The sequence below is a fragment of the Lepus europaeus genome, chromosome 6, assembly GCF_033115175.1.
Source record: "Lepus europaeus isolate LE1 chromosome 6, mLepTim1.pri, whole genome shotgun sequence".
Classification (NCBI taxonomy): Eukaryota; Metazoa; Chordata; class Mammalia; order Lagomorpha; family Leporidae; genus Lepus; species Lepus europaeus.
In genome coordinates, this window is record NC_084832.1 from 103669895 (window position 1) to 103686161 (window position 16267).

General features: G+C 39.5%; 1 protein-coding gene across 1 annotated transcript; it reads right to left on the reverse strand.

Annotated features, from left to right (window-relative positions):
• Window positions 1–10026: 10026 nt before the first annotated feature.
• Window positions 10027–10974, reverse strand: LOC133762179 (taste receptor type 2 member 14-like). The gene has a single exon (XM_062195215.1). It carries the CDS (start codon window positions 10972–10974, stop codon window positions 10027–10029), a length of 948 nt encoding a protein of 315 aa, XP_062051199.1.
• Between the last annotated feature and the right edge of the window lie 5293 nt (window positions 10975–16267).

The window sequence follows — 16267 nt, forward strand, 5'->3', positions numbered from 1 at the left end:
TTTAGATGAATATAGAAATAGATGCATTTTAGCTTTTTACTCATTAAGTGGTTTGTAAACTGCCTGTACCAAATGGAAACAATAAAAAAGTTAGTTGATCAGATCTTTCTCTATATATCTGCCTACTTTATTCATTACACCTCAACAGTACTCCCCTGCCTATTAATCTGTCAACACCCAAATTACTATTTATTAAAAGAAAGTAGATGCAGGGTAATAGCATCCTAAATTAAATTCTTGCCAGAGGTGTTCTGCTATCAAACTATGTGAGGAGAATGCCGAGAAAACCTGCTGATTGCTGGGTGCTGTGTCCCAGCGTGCTCCTTGTGAGACTTACCCTGGAGACGGGCCCACACTGTAGATTCAAGCATTAAAAAAAATCTTAAATTTTTCTGATTTTTGTATTTTCTGGTAGAAAATTCGGCTTATAAATTTTTGTATTTTGCTTCTCTATATACTAGTGTCAATTCCAATATTATTTACATTTGTTTTTTGTCTTTTAACTGCTTTTTAGAAAGAATTATTTGATTTTATTCTCATTTACAGCTTATTTTAGTCTCTTATGGCATAATTTCTTTGTTTATTATAACAGTGAGCCGCCTTAATTGTGGATTCCACATTCATGGTTCAGTCAAAGTTGGACTGAAAATTCACAAATAAAATATATCTGTACTACATATGTACAGAATTTTTTTCTTATATTCTCCAAATAATGAGGTATAAGTGCTATTTACATAGCATTTGCATGATATGCGTTATGTGGAATAGTTTAAATATCATCTGAGGTGTAGGAGAGGGTATGTTACATGCACCAAATGTACTGTTAGTGTAGTTGCTTTCAGGATTAAACAAAACAGTTCATATAAAACACTGACTATACTCAAATTGTCTACATACAATAAAACCATGTAATGTTATTCTACTCCCTCATAATTTCGTTCTACAGCTTTTAAGTTTACTTTGTCACTCATTGCTTTCTTGTAGAGCTAAACAATGGACCCATCCCCTTTTTAAAATCTTTACAATAAGTGCCTGCTTAAATGTGAATTTTTCAGCTGTGTGAACACTTAAAATTTGTTTTCTGTAATATTTGTGGTATTCTTCTATTGTAAGGTCAGGATTGGCCATAAAGTGTTTTCTTTTTTTTTAATGTTACCTTTTATTAAATAATTAGTGATTTAATTTCTGTAACTACTTAGCATAGTTGCCATTGTAATTGCTCTTACTATATAAGTAAGATATTATTTAATTTTAGGGTTGATAATATTTTATGCACTAGTCATTCTTGGCATACGTTGAGAGTTTTTAATTTTAACAGTGTATGTTTGCACAACATAAATTTCTTTGAAATATTTAAGCATCTCTGTTTATAAAAGATCTACAAATATTCCAGATTATCTTATTAATTGTGTTATTTACATCCTCTGTAATTTCTTATTCTACTTGTTCTATCATAAAATATATTAAAATTTAATGTATATTGATTCAATGGTTTGTCCAATTTAAAAAATTTGAAACACTTATTGTGGTATGACATTTTTCAAAAAATTTATGGATCTAATGATTGCTCTTATTTCACTAGCTTAAATATTCCCATTTATGCATTGCTGCCTTTTACCTTAATAAGTATTTAATTTGATATTAGCATTGCTCTACCAGTCGTCATTAGCTTGACATAATAGTTCAGAATTCAACTTCAAATACAAAGCTAAATGCATGTACATTTTTATTTCTTTTCTGTCTTCCACTCCTTTTATACCTTCTTTAGTTATTTGGGAAGGCTGCTTTTTCAATTTCTGATACTTATATATTCTGATGAAACATAGTACCATATTTTAACACATATATTTTGTATAACTGATTTAAGCAAGAAAGTGGCATTCCTTATTCCTTTTCTTTCTGAGTTTATGGTGCCAACAAGTCTCTAACTCTTCTGTAGCAGGGAAAAGTATCATGACTAGAGGTTGGGGTGGGGTTATTGGAAAAATGTCCTAAAGATATAAAATTTCACTTACACAGGACACATTTGTTCAGATCTGTCATACAACATGGTGAGTACAGTGAATGGAGATTGTATTCCATGCTAAGAGATGGCTGAGATTTCTGTTGACACAGAAATGATAATAATGTAAGGAAATGCTTCTTAATCAGGTAGATTTAGTCATTCTGTCACCTGGTATATTGCAAAACACCATGTTGCAAATGGGAAACTGTGCAGGCCAGCCGCACCAGTGGAATGGAACCTAAGGGAGGGAGAGGGACTGAAAAGAGGGACAAGAGATCGCAGAGAATGGAGCCAAGACAACAAGGCTGATCAAGGCTCATTTATTCCAATGTCTCAGTGGTATTTATACATAACCAGCACAAAGAAGCACAAAAGATAACAATATACGGAAGCAACTTATTGGGGCCTCCGGTGGCACAGACAATTTTTTTTAACTTTTATTTAATGAATATAAATTTTCAAAGTACAGCTTATGGATTACAATGGCTTTTTCTCCCCCCATAACTTCCCTCCCACTCGCAACCCTCCCCTCTCCCATTCCCTCTCCCCTTCCATTCACATAAAGATTCATTTTCAATTCTCTTTATATACAGAAGATCAATTTAGTATATATTAAGTAAAGATTTCAACAGTTTACACCCACACAGAAACACAAAGTGAAACATACTGCTGGAGTACTAGTTATAGCATTAAATCACAATGTACAGCACATTAAGGACAGAGATCTCACATGAGGAGTAAGTGCACAGTGGCTCCTGTTGTTGACCCAACAAATTGACACTCTAGTTTATGGCGCCAGTAACCACCCTAGGCTCCCGTCATGAGTTGCCAAGGCTATGGAAGTCTTCTGAGTTCGCCGACTCTGATCATACAGAGCGTTCTTGATTATCATCCTCCTTCAGGATGGGAGCATGTGACTTTCTTATCCCAAGAACTCCACAGCCAAGACTGGCCTTGATTTGTCTAAAGGCTGCCTATATCTCCCTCTTTTTTATTTTATTGAGAATGGCCTCTATCTTAGGTTGCCCTCAGTCATCTCTGCCCTTACCCGTCATTGGTAACTCTGGCAGCTTGGCCTAGAGCCCTGTCTTAGGTTGGTACAGGATGCTTAGTGTCTTACCCATCTTTGCAGATCATTCCAGCTAGGCATTAGGTGGGAGTTGAGGATGGATATTTGGCCAAATATCGATTATATTGATTTTAAAGGTTTGGTATGAAGTTTGAAACGATGAATTTCGGTCCAAATAGACTGTAGCGAAGTTAACACAAGTTGTAGAACACACGGAAAATATCCCAAACAAAGTAAGAAAAGCAATAACGGTCCAGCCAACATTAATAACCAATGGATCCATTAGAGTCCTCCAAATGATAGGGGGTTGGTAATGAACATGTGTTGCATTTTACTCTTTTTTTTTTTTTTTTTTGACAGGCAGAGTGGATAGTGAGAGAGAGAGAGAGAGAGAGAGAGAGAGAGAGAAAGGTCTTCCTTTTCTGTTGGTTCATCCCCCAATGGCCGCTGTGGCGGGTGCACCGCACTGATCCGAAGCCAGGAGCCAGGTGCCTCTCCTGGTCTCCCATGCAGGTGCAGGGCCCAAGGACTTGGGCCATCCTCCACTGCACTCCCGGGCCAAAGCGGAGAGCTGGACTGGAAGAGGAGCAACCGGGATTTCACTCTTTAAGTTTAACAATAACAGACTCTATGTGGCACATTGTTAGTAATGTTAAAACAACATCCCCCAGGCACAGATTCACAGCGTATATGATCTTTTAACAGCAAATAATCGGCCGGCGCCATGGCTCAATAGGCTAATCCTCCACCTTGCGGCGCCAGCTCACCGGGTTCTAGTCCCTGTCGGGGCGCCGGATTCTGTCCCGGTTGCCCCTCTTCCAGTCCAGCTCTCTCTGTGGCCCAGGAGTGCAGTGGAGGATGGCCCAAGTCCTTGGGCCCTGCATCCGCATGGGAGACCAGGAGAGGCACCTGGCTCCTGCCTTCGGATCAGCGAGATGCGCCGGCCATAACACGTCGGCCACGGCGGCCATTGGAGGGTGAACCAACGGCAAAAGGAAGACCTTTCTCTCTGTCTCTTTCTCTCATTGTCCACTCTGCCTGTCAAAAAAAAAAAAAAACAGCAAATAATCAATAACTGCATGGTTTAAGTGTACTCCTGAGCGAACTTGATCCAATTCTTCGGCTATATTGGATAGCGCAGTAGCGCTAAGATTGACATGTTTTGGTCACCAAACATGTAAGCCTTCCCAGTCTACGGTTAATTCCATAAGCCATTCCAGGAACTCCTACTAGCAATATAGCCATGGTAAAGGCAGTGTCGTCTCCAATCATCACAGTTCTCAGGTAAGGAGCGTCACTGTCGTATCTTTGGAAATACAGATGTCAGCATCGGGGCCACAAGGCCCAATGAGCAGTTGCGAAAATCATCAGGGGCTAAAGATGTAAAAGCATATTAGCTGCATAAAAATACCCAGCCCTTAGGAGCCCATGTCCCATACCAGTATTGGGTCAGGTCCATTCCATTGATTGGTGATAGGATCCCTTCATTTCACCATTGCTCTTTTCACAGCTGTTTGTGGATGCCAGTGTTGATCAGCTGCAGAACAACCATCTTTATCCAATATGAAAAAATTTAAAATGAATAAGGCATGTGAGAGTCACCTGTTAGGAGAATGGGCAGAAACCCCAAACTCCCCCTTCTCCGTTCCATTAAAATATTGCTTTAAATATTATGTGTACATCCAACAATGTCTTGACCCTGAGGATTATAAGGAATGTCAGTAACATGAGATATAAAAAAGGTTGCCCAAAAAACGTTTAAAAGAAGTAGAAGTATAAGCAGGTCCATTATCCATCTTAATCTGCTTTGGAGTGCCTAGGGAAGCAAAAGTTTACAAGCAATGGGCAATAACATGTTTTGTAGCTTTACCTGTATGTAAGGAAGCAAAAAATAATCCAGAACAGGTATCAATTCCATGAAGTGAGTGATATTCATTTTGCTAATCCCTCATCAAAGGGACTGTCACAGAACACCTCAGCCACAGTAGCCAATCGATCCATGTTCGTATTGTACTTATGTTTTGTATAATTTACAGTACTATAGTCATCACTAGGCAATCTTCACACAGCACCGGAAAAGGATCCATACTGAGAATCAAACATCATTAGTAATTATCACGGGCACGTTTAACGTTCAGCTTGACTGCATGTTCCCCCCGGGATGAAACAGCAGCAGCAGAGGCTTGTTCCGGCTCCCTCTTAAAGTCCCCAAGGACAAGGGTGGCTCATTGCCAAGATTTTAGGCAAGCAGTGCATCCAGTCCCGGATCTTGGCCAGAGAGCCGAGACACGAAGCATGCCGACCTGTTTATCAGAAACATTCCTTTATCCTCCTCCCAGGGAACTGGCCAGGCTCCCAAGGAGAAGGAGGAGATTCTCTGGCAGCAAAGTTACTTGTTTATCAGAGCCAAACCTAGATACAAGCCTCTCCATCTCAAAAATCTGTCCTTACATTTGGCCCGAGGGTTGCATTGAGGTGTAGGCGCAATTAACACATCATAAGAATACAATACAAATTTCTCACACAAGTATACATCAAGCAATCAAACACAATAATATTCAATGTGTTTTAAAGATAAATTGAAATATATCTGAGGGGGAATTAGCCTCTTATTATCTGTAACTGTTACATTTTGCAGGTTTGTGGAATCTTAACTATTTGTGGCATATTTTGATTTACATTTTTTTTTTGTAAAGCAAACCAAGCATAATCTGCCCAAGCATTCCTATCAATAATAAGGGTAGAGTTAGTACATAATACAAAAACAGAATGGATAGTCTGGACACCTTGTCACCACAATTCCTCATTTTACATAGTAATATTAAAGTTGTAACATGTAACATTTACTTCAGCTGAAATATTTAAATGTAGGGTGGGGGTATCCAGTGTACACTGATCTATATTTTTCACTCCCAGTGTAAGTAGTTACATTTTCATTTACAACACCCTCTTTAGCGACTAATTTTTTCAACAGCACTGATAAATTGCTCCACGGTTTGTTTCTTTAACTCTATTCTCTGTGTCTACAATAAAGTTTTTACAGCCTTTATCACGGCTTGCTTTGTTTCTGTAAATGCGCATTTAAATCTTTTCCTTTCGGAGCAAATCCCATTGTTGCTCATCCAGGACTCCTTCTTCAGTGAACCAGGGACTGACTATTTCTATAGCATCAATGAACTGTTCTATGGCTCGCTTTTTTAACCCTATTCCCAGCATCTGCAATAGAGTCTTTACAGCCTTTATCATGGCCTGCTTACCTTGTGCTTGTCCCATAATTGCCCCTTTCACACCTATCCTGGAGGCAAGCGGTATTGGGTACTTACCATCTTCCTTTCATTATTCTGTTATCGCTGCAGCCTTTATGGCGAGGATCCTCTCTTTATCCCTCTTACTCAGGTCCCTGTTCGAGAGCCACTTGTGTGGGCCAGCCACACCAGTCGAACAGAACCTAAGGGAGGGAGAGGGACTGAAAAGAGGGACAAGAGATCGCAAAGAATGGAGCCAAGACACTAAGGCTGATCAAGGCTCATTTATTCCAATGTCTCGGTGGTATTTATACATAACCAGCACAAAGAAGCACAAAAGATAACAACATACATAAGCAACTTATTGGGGCCTCTGGTGGCACAGATAATTTTAACAGAGTATTCTTGATTATCATCCTCCTTCAGGATGGGAGCATGTGACTTTCTTATCCCAAGAACTCCACAAGCCAAGACTGGCCTTGATTTGTCTAAAGGCTGCCTACAGGAAACATATTCAATTTTATCTGTCAATGTGAAAAAAGATTAACCTGTAAAAACACATAGTCCAGAGCACATTGGGGAGCCAGTAACTCTATCATGATCTCCTACATGGGAAGCATGTCAAAAAACTTGAGGCATCTTTCACTGCCTTTCCAGGCACATTAGCAGGAAGCCAGATCAGAAGCAGAACAGCCAGAACTTATATTGAAATTGATCTTTGTAAAAAAAAAAATAAGAATGGATATAGAAAAGGGAAGAGGAAGAAAGGTGGGAGTGTGGGCAGTAGGGAGGGTGGGGTAGAAAGTATCACTATGTCCTTGAATCTGTATATATGAAGTACATGAAATTTGTATGCCTTAAATAAAATTGTAAAAAGAATCATTGTATAGATTTCACAGATAGCAATTTCATAGAAGTACAGAGGTTAATTGTATTATGTATAACATATTCCATACTATGTTTATTCTGATCGCCTCTAGAACATAAGATAGATTCAACCATTCTTAAATAGAAAAGGAATTCTAAGAATGGAAGAAAAAAATCAATGACCAATCCAGAGACTCAGAGATACAAGAGAAAATTGATAGATATATAATCAAAATTCAACTTAAAAAACAGTTTCCTTAATTCAGTACCAATAAGTAATGACTTTCCTAAATGAATTTGGAAACACACTATTGAATATAGTTCATGATCATGTTTCTTTCTTTTTTCATCCGATTATTGAAATGATTTTTTCTAAGCTTTCACCTACTCATATTAAATTTTATATACTTCAGCACTGATATGGCAGACACACAAACTCAAATATGTAGTCAGTCACTCTTGAATGTTATTGGGTAATTGCTATTTTCTGTGTGCTAGCAATTATATCTAAAATAGAATAGATTTCTTATTAATATGTCTCCAAGATCACATAGGAAAGATGTTCAACACAGATCTGTTCAATGGATAATGAATGGGTGGAATACAATAAGAGAACTATAAAATCTGTTCCAAGCACCAAGCTGGATGTTGGTGTGGATTTCCTTGTTACAATAAGATGTAAATAAACAACTTTTCATTTTCTAGATTATCCGGAATTATTTCACACTAAAGTTTTAGCACATGGAACATAGGGAACATCACCACTATTCCATCACCTTTACTCTAATTTGTAAGTTCAATTTATTGAAAAGTTTTCACATATATTATTATTTTTTAAGGATTTATTCATTTATTTGAAAGAAATCATTGAGAGAGAGAGAGAGAGAGAGAGAGAGAGAGAGAGAGTTCTTCCATTGATTCTTTCCTCAAAAGACCACAACAGCCAGGGATGGGTGGTCCAGGCTAAAGCCAGGAGTCAGAAATCCCATCTGAGTATCTCATGGGGGTTTCAGAGGTCTAAGCACTTGGACCATCATCTGATGTTGTCACAAGCCCACTTACAGGTAGCTAGACTGGGAATGGAGCAGCCGGGACTCGAACTGTTGCTCCAATATGGGATGCTGGCACTGTGAGTGGAGCTTAACCACAAAATGACCCCTCAAATATATTATTAAAAGAAGTTTCATTTCTACCACGAAACAAATACTAATGACACATACAGGCAACGGAAGGACTTATGAATTTATATGTGATCACTCAGAAATCACTATAAATATCTGTTCCTATAACAGTCTGATTGGTTTCTAATCAATTGGAGATATGACAAGATCAAATGTACCAAGACTATCAGTCTCTCAGAGTGATGTACAATTCTTAAACTAACATCAATATTTACTAGCCTATCATATCTAAGTTGAAACTTTTTTTTAATACTTGGTGCAATCGAAGCTCCAAAGATGTGCTGTTATATCAATGAAAAGGTTTTTTTTTCCCCCTATAATAGTAATTCTAATTTGAAAACAAAAGAAATAAAAACTACATTGTTAAATACATATATTTTGGGGCCGGCGCCGCGGCTCACTAGGCTAATCCTCCACCTTGTGGCACCGGCACACCGGGTTCTAGTCCCGGTCGGGGCACCGATCCTGTCCCGGTTGCCCCTCTTCCAGGCCAGCTCTCTACTGTGGCCAGGGAGTGCAGTGGAGGATGGACCAAGTGTTTGGGCCCTGCACCCCATGGGAGACCAGGAGAAGCACCTGGCTCCTGCCATCGGATCAGCGCGGTGCGCTGGCCGCAGCGCGCCTACCGTGGCAGCCATTGGAGGGTGAACCAACAGCAAAAGGAAGACCTTTCTCTCTGTCTCTCTCTCACTGTCCACTCTGCTTGTTAAAAAAAATATATATATATATATTTTGAAGGTAAATTATATATTCCTAAAAATGATGAATATTATGCAAGATTTCCTGATTGTGAAACAAATTTGTGCATATGCAAATTAGAATAAAGTAACCTCATAATATTGAGGAATTTCCACACATATTTTTAAATGGTCTCTCATATTTAACACAACAGATTTAGAGTATGTGCTTTCTAACAGTCTGTATTTTATCTTACCTTTCTGCACTGAAATATTAGGCATTCAGTCTATATTAAAATACATAGGGACTGGTGCTGTGGTGTAGTGGGTAGAACTGCCGCCTGCAGTGTCAGCATCCCATGTTGGCACCAGGTAGAGTCCCAGCCACTCCACTTCCTATCCAGCTCCCTTCTAATGGCCTGGGAAAACAGTGGAACATGGCCCAAGTCCTTGGGCTCCTGCACCCGTGTGGGAGACCTGGAAGAAGCTCCTGGCTCCTGGTTTTGGATTGGCCCAACTCCTCAACTGCAGCCACTTTAGGAGTGGACCAATGGATGGAATATGTCCGTCTCTCTCTGTCTGTAACTCTGCCTCTCAAATAAATAAATCTTTTTTAACAAGAATATATATATAATTATGAATTCTATTTTAGTCACTGTGTCTCACATATATAAATATAAATATATATATATATTTCCTACCTTACAACCTCAAAAATGTGAATGAGTCATACACTATTCATATTATTGGTTATTATAAAGGGCTTTTATATTTTATTTATCTGTATTCACATCCTGATGTATGTAACTACACTAATAAACACACACACACACATATATATCTTGCTAAGGAATAATATACTTTGTGATAGATTTTTCCAGTTATTGAGGTTAAAATTCACGTGTTTACACAGAATGGTGGAACAATGGAAAAGACTAAAACCAATTCTTCATGAACTGATCTTCCTTCAGAATATGATTCTCTAACTAGTAGAAGGAAATGAGGTTTCTGCACCTTTGAAGCTGCACTTCAGACACCGTAATGCAGACAGAGAGGCCTGCCTCAGCTTCTTGTTTTGCAGAATCAAGACACATGTGTGGCCTGAAGGAAAAGCCAGTGTAAAAACATGGCAAAGCATAGTGATCACAACTTCGTGCTGCAACCAATAAATAAAAAGCTGCATGACAAGAAACAGAAAGAAAACTGCATATAACAGCAGGAAGGCAACCACAGACTGCACGCCTCGCAAGTGGGCCTCGGTGCTGGCATCCCTGGACCCGATGGAACTGAACTGCATCTTCTGGAGATGTCTCCACAGGGAGAAGATAAGCAGGAGGAAAGCTGTCAGGGATATGATAAAGGGTATGGTTGTGATCATCATGTAGCTGAGTAAAAAATGCTTGGGAGAGTATAAGGATTCATTTGAACTGGAATTGACAGTTGTGGTTCTTGTATACTCAACAATCGAGAAATCAGTATGTGTGTTTATGAGGTCAATACTTAAAAACAAAAGGACCAAAGACACCAGCAGTGTCCCTGAGATCACCTTTTCAACTCTCCACTTTAGGTAGTGAAAAGTAGAGTTAGAAAAATTGGCTATCTTCAGAAAATAAAAGATGCTGAGGTCTGTAGCAAGCCACATTTGAAAATGATTGCTTGCTAGCCAGATAATATTAGCCATTTTCATTATTTCTACAGACCAAAACACAGTTGGAGAAAGCACAGAAAGCAACTGATTTAGGAATGTTACCCAGAGCAGGGCAATTCTGGAGATTGCCAAAGCAGTGAGGAGTTGATCAACTGAAGAAATCTTTGTTCTGTTGACCCAGTCAATGATGTTGACCAGTGCTATGAATCCATTGCCCAGATTCCCAATTACAAGCTCCACCCCAAGAATAATTATAATTATGCTTAGTACAATACTACCCATCGTCTATTAGAGAATGCATCAAATTTGAATATCACAGGTAAAATACCCGAATGCATTCATCTAAATGGCTATGTTTATCAAATTCTTGAAAATTCAGTAATACACTCCCATGAATTTTGGCATAGAAAAGTCAGCAACCATGAAGATTCTCTAGTGGATTTTCATATCTCTCTTCATGAAAATCTTTGTGTTTTCCAGGAACTTCAAATGAGCCTCATCCAGTTACCGTGAGCTTCATACACAGTAGAGAAAATCCTTGTACAGTTGATGTTGCAGGAAATGCTGAATTCTCATTTGCTGACATGCAAACAAAGGTATATTTAGTTATATCATTTGAACCATTGGCAGATGAACACATTTTTTTTTCTGACAACTTGAATTCTGTTACAAAACATTGCAATATTCTAACACATGTAGCAGGCAATTAGAATCTCATTTGACAAATGAAAATTCCTAAGCACTAAGATTTTTTGAAAAACTTTAAGTCAAATGTGTATAGTGGCCTTACACACTTGCACCAACATTTTTCCTACAAAACCCCAGAGTGGTCCAATAATGTCCTGGAGGTGTGGAGGACTATTCCTAAAATATTTATTTTTCTCTCTAGTTTTCACATGGGAATACCCATACACACACACACACACACACATGCATTTCCTTCCTATTCTGTTTCTGTTGTAAGAACTCAGATTTGTCATTTCGTCATATACAAGTCAGCAACTTTACATAACAATGTCATTTATTATACATCTAGCAATGTTCAGTTCTGTGACATTTTCTAAGTAATTTGCAGAATGGCCATTTGATTATAGAGTGTTAAGTAGAAACACTGTGTACCCTCTTACAATTATTTCTAGGCTTCTGGGAAAAAATGGAAAGCTATTGTCCCATGTAGCACACACCACAAATGAAAAAAAAATCTTCTTCATTCTGGGCTTTTCCCTTGTGGAGAAGGATACCTCTTGGATCAGCACCAAACATCTTCAGATTGTATCCACATTCCTTCACTTTCCACCTAGAGCTGTTCCATGACCTACATTGCAGGCATCACATTACACTCACATAAGGGATCCTATATTGCCTGGTAAAAATGGGGGCATAAAACAGGTATCCTTGGTAGTTATGAATGGCAATACTGCATCAGTCAAATAAATTCAGTGACAGTAGCCAAACAAGGCAGAACAAATATGATAACCTTCAAACTGTCAGGCAATTATAAGGTTTGCAGGGCTAACTGCACTTGCTGTGCCCTGGAGCAATCCTGAGCAAAGAGAGTGAAAGTAATCAACCTTGAAAATATCCCCACTTAAATTATGTCCAGAGAAATTCAGGGAAAAGGCCAAATCAACAGCGCAGGCATATTTAAGAGAAAAGGAAAAACTCCTGAGATTACAGGCACAAACATACCATTAGTGTAGAGACAGCGAGGTCCTCCTGGCTTGGCTAATCCAGGGAACAAAGATGAGCTCAGGAAAATAAGCAAAGAGAAATGCAAACAACTGAGGGGGTGGGGAGTGTGTGGAGTGGGTGTTGCTACTGAAACCTCACAGGCCTTTAGAAAAGCCACAGAACATGGGTTCCCAGTGCAGCCTACCGCCACCCCATAGGAGCTCTTGCAGAGAACCCCAGCGCCACACCTCCTCACTTTGCTTTGGTGATAGCTTAGGTTGTCATCTGATCAGTAGATGTCAGGGACAGAGTTTTTTAGACAAAGTGAGATTTTCAGGGAGGGTGATTTACTCCCATTCCATGTAGAAAACATGAAATAAGTCACTGCCTGAGACAAGAGCTCTGTCATTCATCCATTTCAATGTCAAAATCGTATTTATGGGGCCACTGCTGTGGCGTCTGCCACCTGCAGTGCTGGCATTCCATATATGCGCCAGTTTGAGTCCTGGCTGCTCCACTTCTAATCCCGCTCTCAGACATGGCCTGGGAAAGCAGTGGAAGATGGTCCAATTGCTTGGGCCCCTGTTCCCGCATGGGAGATACGGAAGAAGCTCCTGGCTCCTGGCTTTGGTTCGGCGCAGCTCCAGCCGTTGCAGCCAATTGGGGAGTGAACCATCGGATGGAAGACCTCTCCCTCTCTCTCTCTGCCTCTCCTTCTCTCTCTGTATAACTCTGACTTTCAAGTAAATATATAAATCTTGAAAAAAAAATTGTATTTATGTGAATGTAGAAGTGGATATATTTTGGCCGGTGCCGCAGCTCAATAGGCTAATCCTCCGCCTGTGGCGCTGGCACACTGGGTTCTAGTCCCGGTCAGGGCGCCGGATTCTGTCCCGGTTGCCCCTCTTCCAGGCCAGCTCTCTACTGTGGCCCAGGAATGCAGTGGAGGATGGCCCAAGTCCTTGGGCCCTGCACCCCATGGGAGACCAGGAGAAGCACCTGGCTCCTGCCATCGGATCAGCGCGGTGCGCCGGCCGCAGCGCGCCTACCGCGGCAGCCATTGGAGGGTGAACCAATGGTAAAAAGGAAGACCTTTCTCCTTGTCTCTCTCTCTCTCACTGTCCACTCTGCCCGTCAAAAAAAAAGTGGATATATTTTAATTCTTTTTACTCATTAAATGGTTTGTACCATATGTTAAGTAATAAAAATTAATCAACCAGAAGTCTTTCTAAATATCTACCTACTTAAATCATTATCACTTAACGAATTAACGGTAAAACTACTACTCAAACAGTACTCTATACTTTGTGTGTCTGTGTGGGTGCAGTCTGTTGAAATCTTTACTTAATATATACTAAGTTGATCTTCTGTATATAAAGATAATTGAAAATGAATCTTGATGAAGAATGGGATGGGAGAGGGAGTGGGAGATGGGATTGTTGTGGGTGGGAGGGAGGTTATGGGGGGAAAGCCACTATAATTCAAAAGTTGTACTTTGGAAATTTATATTTATTAAATAAAAGTTGAAAAAAAAGAGTAGCAATTCTAAACCTGTCATTTTGTCAACACCTACATTTCTATTAATTAAAACCAAAGTAGATACAGGGACAAAATCATTCCTAATTAAATTCTAGAAATTTACTACTAAAAATCGACTTCATGATTTTTGCTCTTAAAGGCAACATTTACGTTGAAGGGAGGAGAAACAGACTGCCTAATATGAAGCATTTATATATTGATGCAAACAATTGAATAGATATAAATATAAAATATGAAAATAATCATGAGCCAGCTCTGTGGTGTAACCAGTAAAGCCACTGCCTGCAACGCCAGCATCCCACATGGATGCCGATTCAGTTCTTGGCTGCTCCAAGTCTGATCAAGCTCCCTGTTAATGGCCTGGGAAAACAGCAGAAGATGGGCCAAGTGTTTGGGCCCTGGCACCCATGTGCAAGACCCAGAAGTTCCTAGCTCCTGGCTTCAACTTGGGCCAGCCCTGGCTGTTGTGGGCATCAGGGAAGTGAACCTGCATTAGGATGATTTCTCTCTCTCTCTCTTCCTCTCTCTGTGTAACTAAAATAAGTAAATATTTAAATAAATATACATATGAATAATCAACTTGGTTAATGTCTATTGAACTGTTTACCTTGAGAGTAATGAGGTCCTATAAAACCACCAACAAAGTTAGTTCATTTAGTCAGAAATTGAGGAATCCAACTCATGCTCTATGTCTTACTTTCAATGTGTGTTGGTAGGAGCTGGGGATAGATAGAAAGAATTAGCAAAGGAGACAGAAGAGGGTGATGTCCTTAGGAGCATTTGCAGGGTGAGCAGTGCCAACCAATGGTTAGGCACAGTGAAGACCAAGCACGGGCTACACAGACCTATGGTGACTTGGCAGAGGTCAAAGCCCATCAAGCAGAGAGTGATCAATCTGGCTAGAGTGTGTTCACTAGGCAATGGGCCCAGAGATTTTGTAGTGCGGTAAAGACCATTAACCAGGGGGAATATGGAGCTGAAATGGTGACTCCTGAGGTCAGCATTTGAAGTTGAAGCCAAGCCCCTCACTCAGTTCTTAGGCTTAAGCCACTTCAGAGATCCACACTTCAGTGACTAAAGTGAGTCTAATCCCCCTCTATAAATGGCCCTAAAGTAACTCCAGGAGCATTCAGGATGTGTTCGCGTGCTGCTCTCCTAAGATCTGTACCATTTGCTACTCAACAGTTCCCAGAGAAAGGTGAGCACATCTGTCTACTCTGGGAATTTTAGGAATGAGGCTGAGCTAACACTAATACCTGGGGTTTCAGAAATACCCTGAAGGCCCATTGGAATGGAGGAAGTTTCCCATTGTCAGACACCACCTGACCATGGACGTGAGCTTTGGCTGGGATGTATCTTACCTGGATCTATGGAGTGTGGTGGAGTCATTTATCTCTTCCTGAATATGTGATGGAGATGGACAGATATGGCAACTGACTCCTGACCTGCAAAATAAGAAATATTACTGCACTAGGACCAAAAAAACCTCAGAAACTGTCCTATATAGGTAAGAAAATGAATAAAATATGTATCCACAGTCTCCTAGAAATGGAATTGATGACTGCACTCACATATCCTTTAAATAAACAGGGACTGGTGGTACTTTTCTTATCCTTGTTAAATTAGCCTATATGGCCTCAGTCAAAGCAAGATTAATTATTGGATGCATATTGACTATCATTACCTTAAATTGTACTCACACACACTTCAGCATGTGATATCCTTACTGAACCTAACTCCGTAATTCCTGTGTTTTTGTTGATTTGGTGAATGTTTCTAATCTATACCAATGAAGCAGGAAAATCAGACTTTTTTCCTTTCATACAATGAGAACCATATTGTATAAGAGTAGTGAAAGTGGACATCCTTGTTGATTCAAGATCTTAGTAGAAATGTTTTGTGCTTTCACTCCAACCCCCATTCAATATGATGTGGGCTGTGGCCTTTTCATATTTTGCCTTCATATGGTATATATTTTCCTTCTATAGCTGATTTCACTAGATTTTTATCATGAGAGGATATTGAAACTAATCAAATGCTTTCTCTGTATCCATAGAGATGATTAGGTGATTTTTGTCGACTTTCCTCATTGTTGTTATGTATTGAATGCTCTCACCAACCTTTGACTGTTCAGTGAAATATAAGTACTGTGGTACATACCTGTAGCCCAATTTACAGCATAAAATAGCAATAGTTTCCTGAGATAATTGAGAGTTCTAAATAACTCATTAATATATGTAGATCACAAAACCTTCATTTGGAAGATAGAACAGGTTTGAAATACAAATGGCTCCATTATTCTGAAAAATCTATTGCTATACCATGCATTATTAAGCTGATGGCATAAAAAATCAGGAGTATATTA

Bases quoted from the DNA above. Each gene is read 5' to 3' on its own strand.
- LOC133762179 (XM_062195215.1), bottom strand. From the start codon at position 10,974: ATGGGTAGTATTGTACTAAGCATAATTATAATTATTCTTGGGGTGGAG.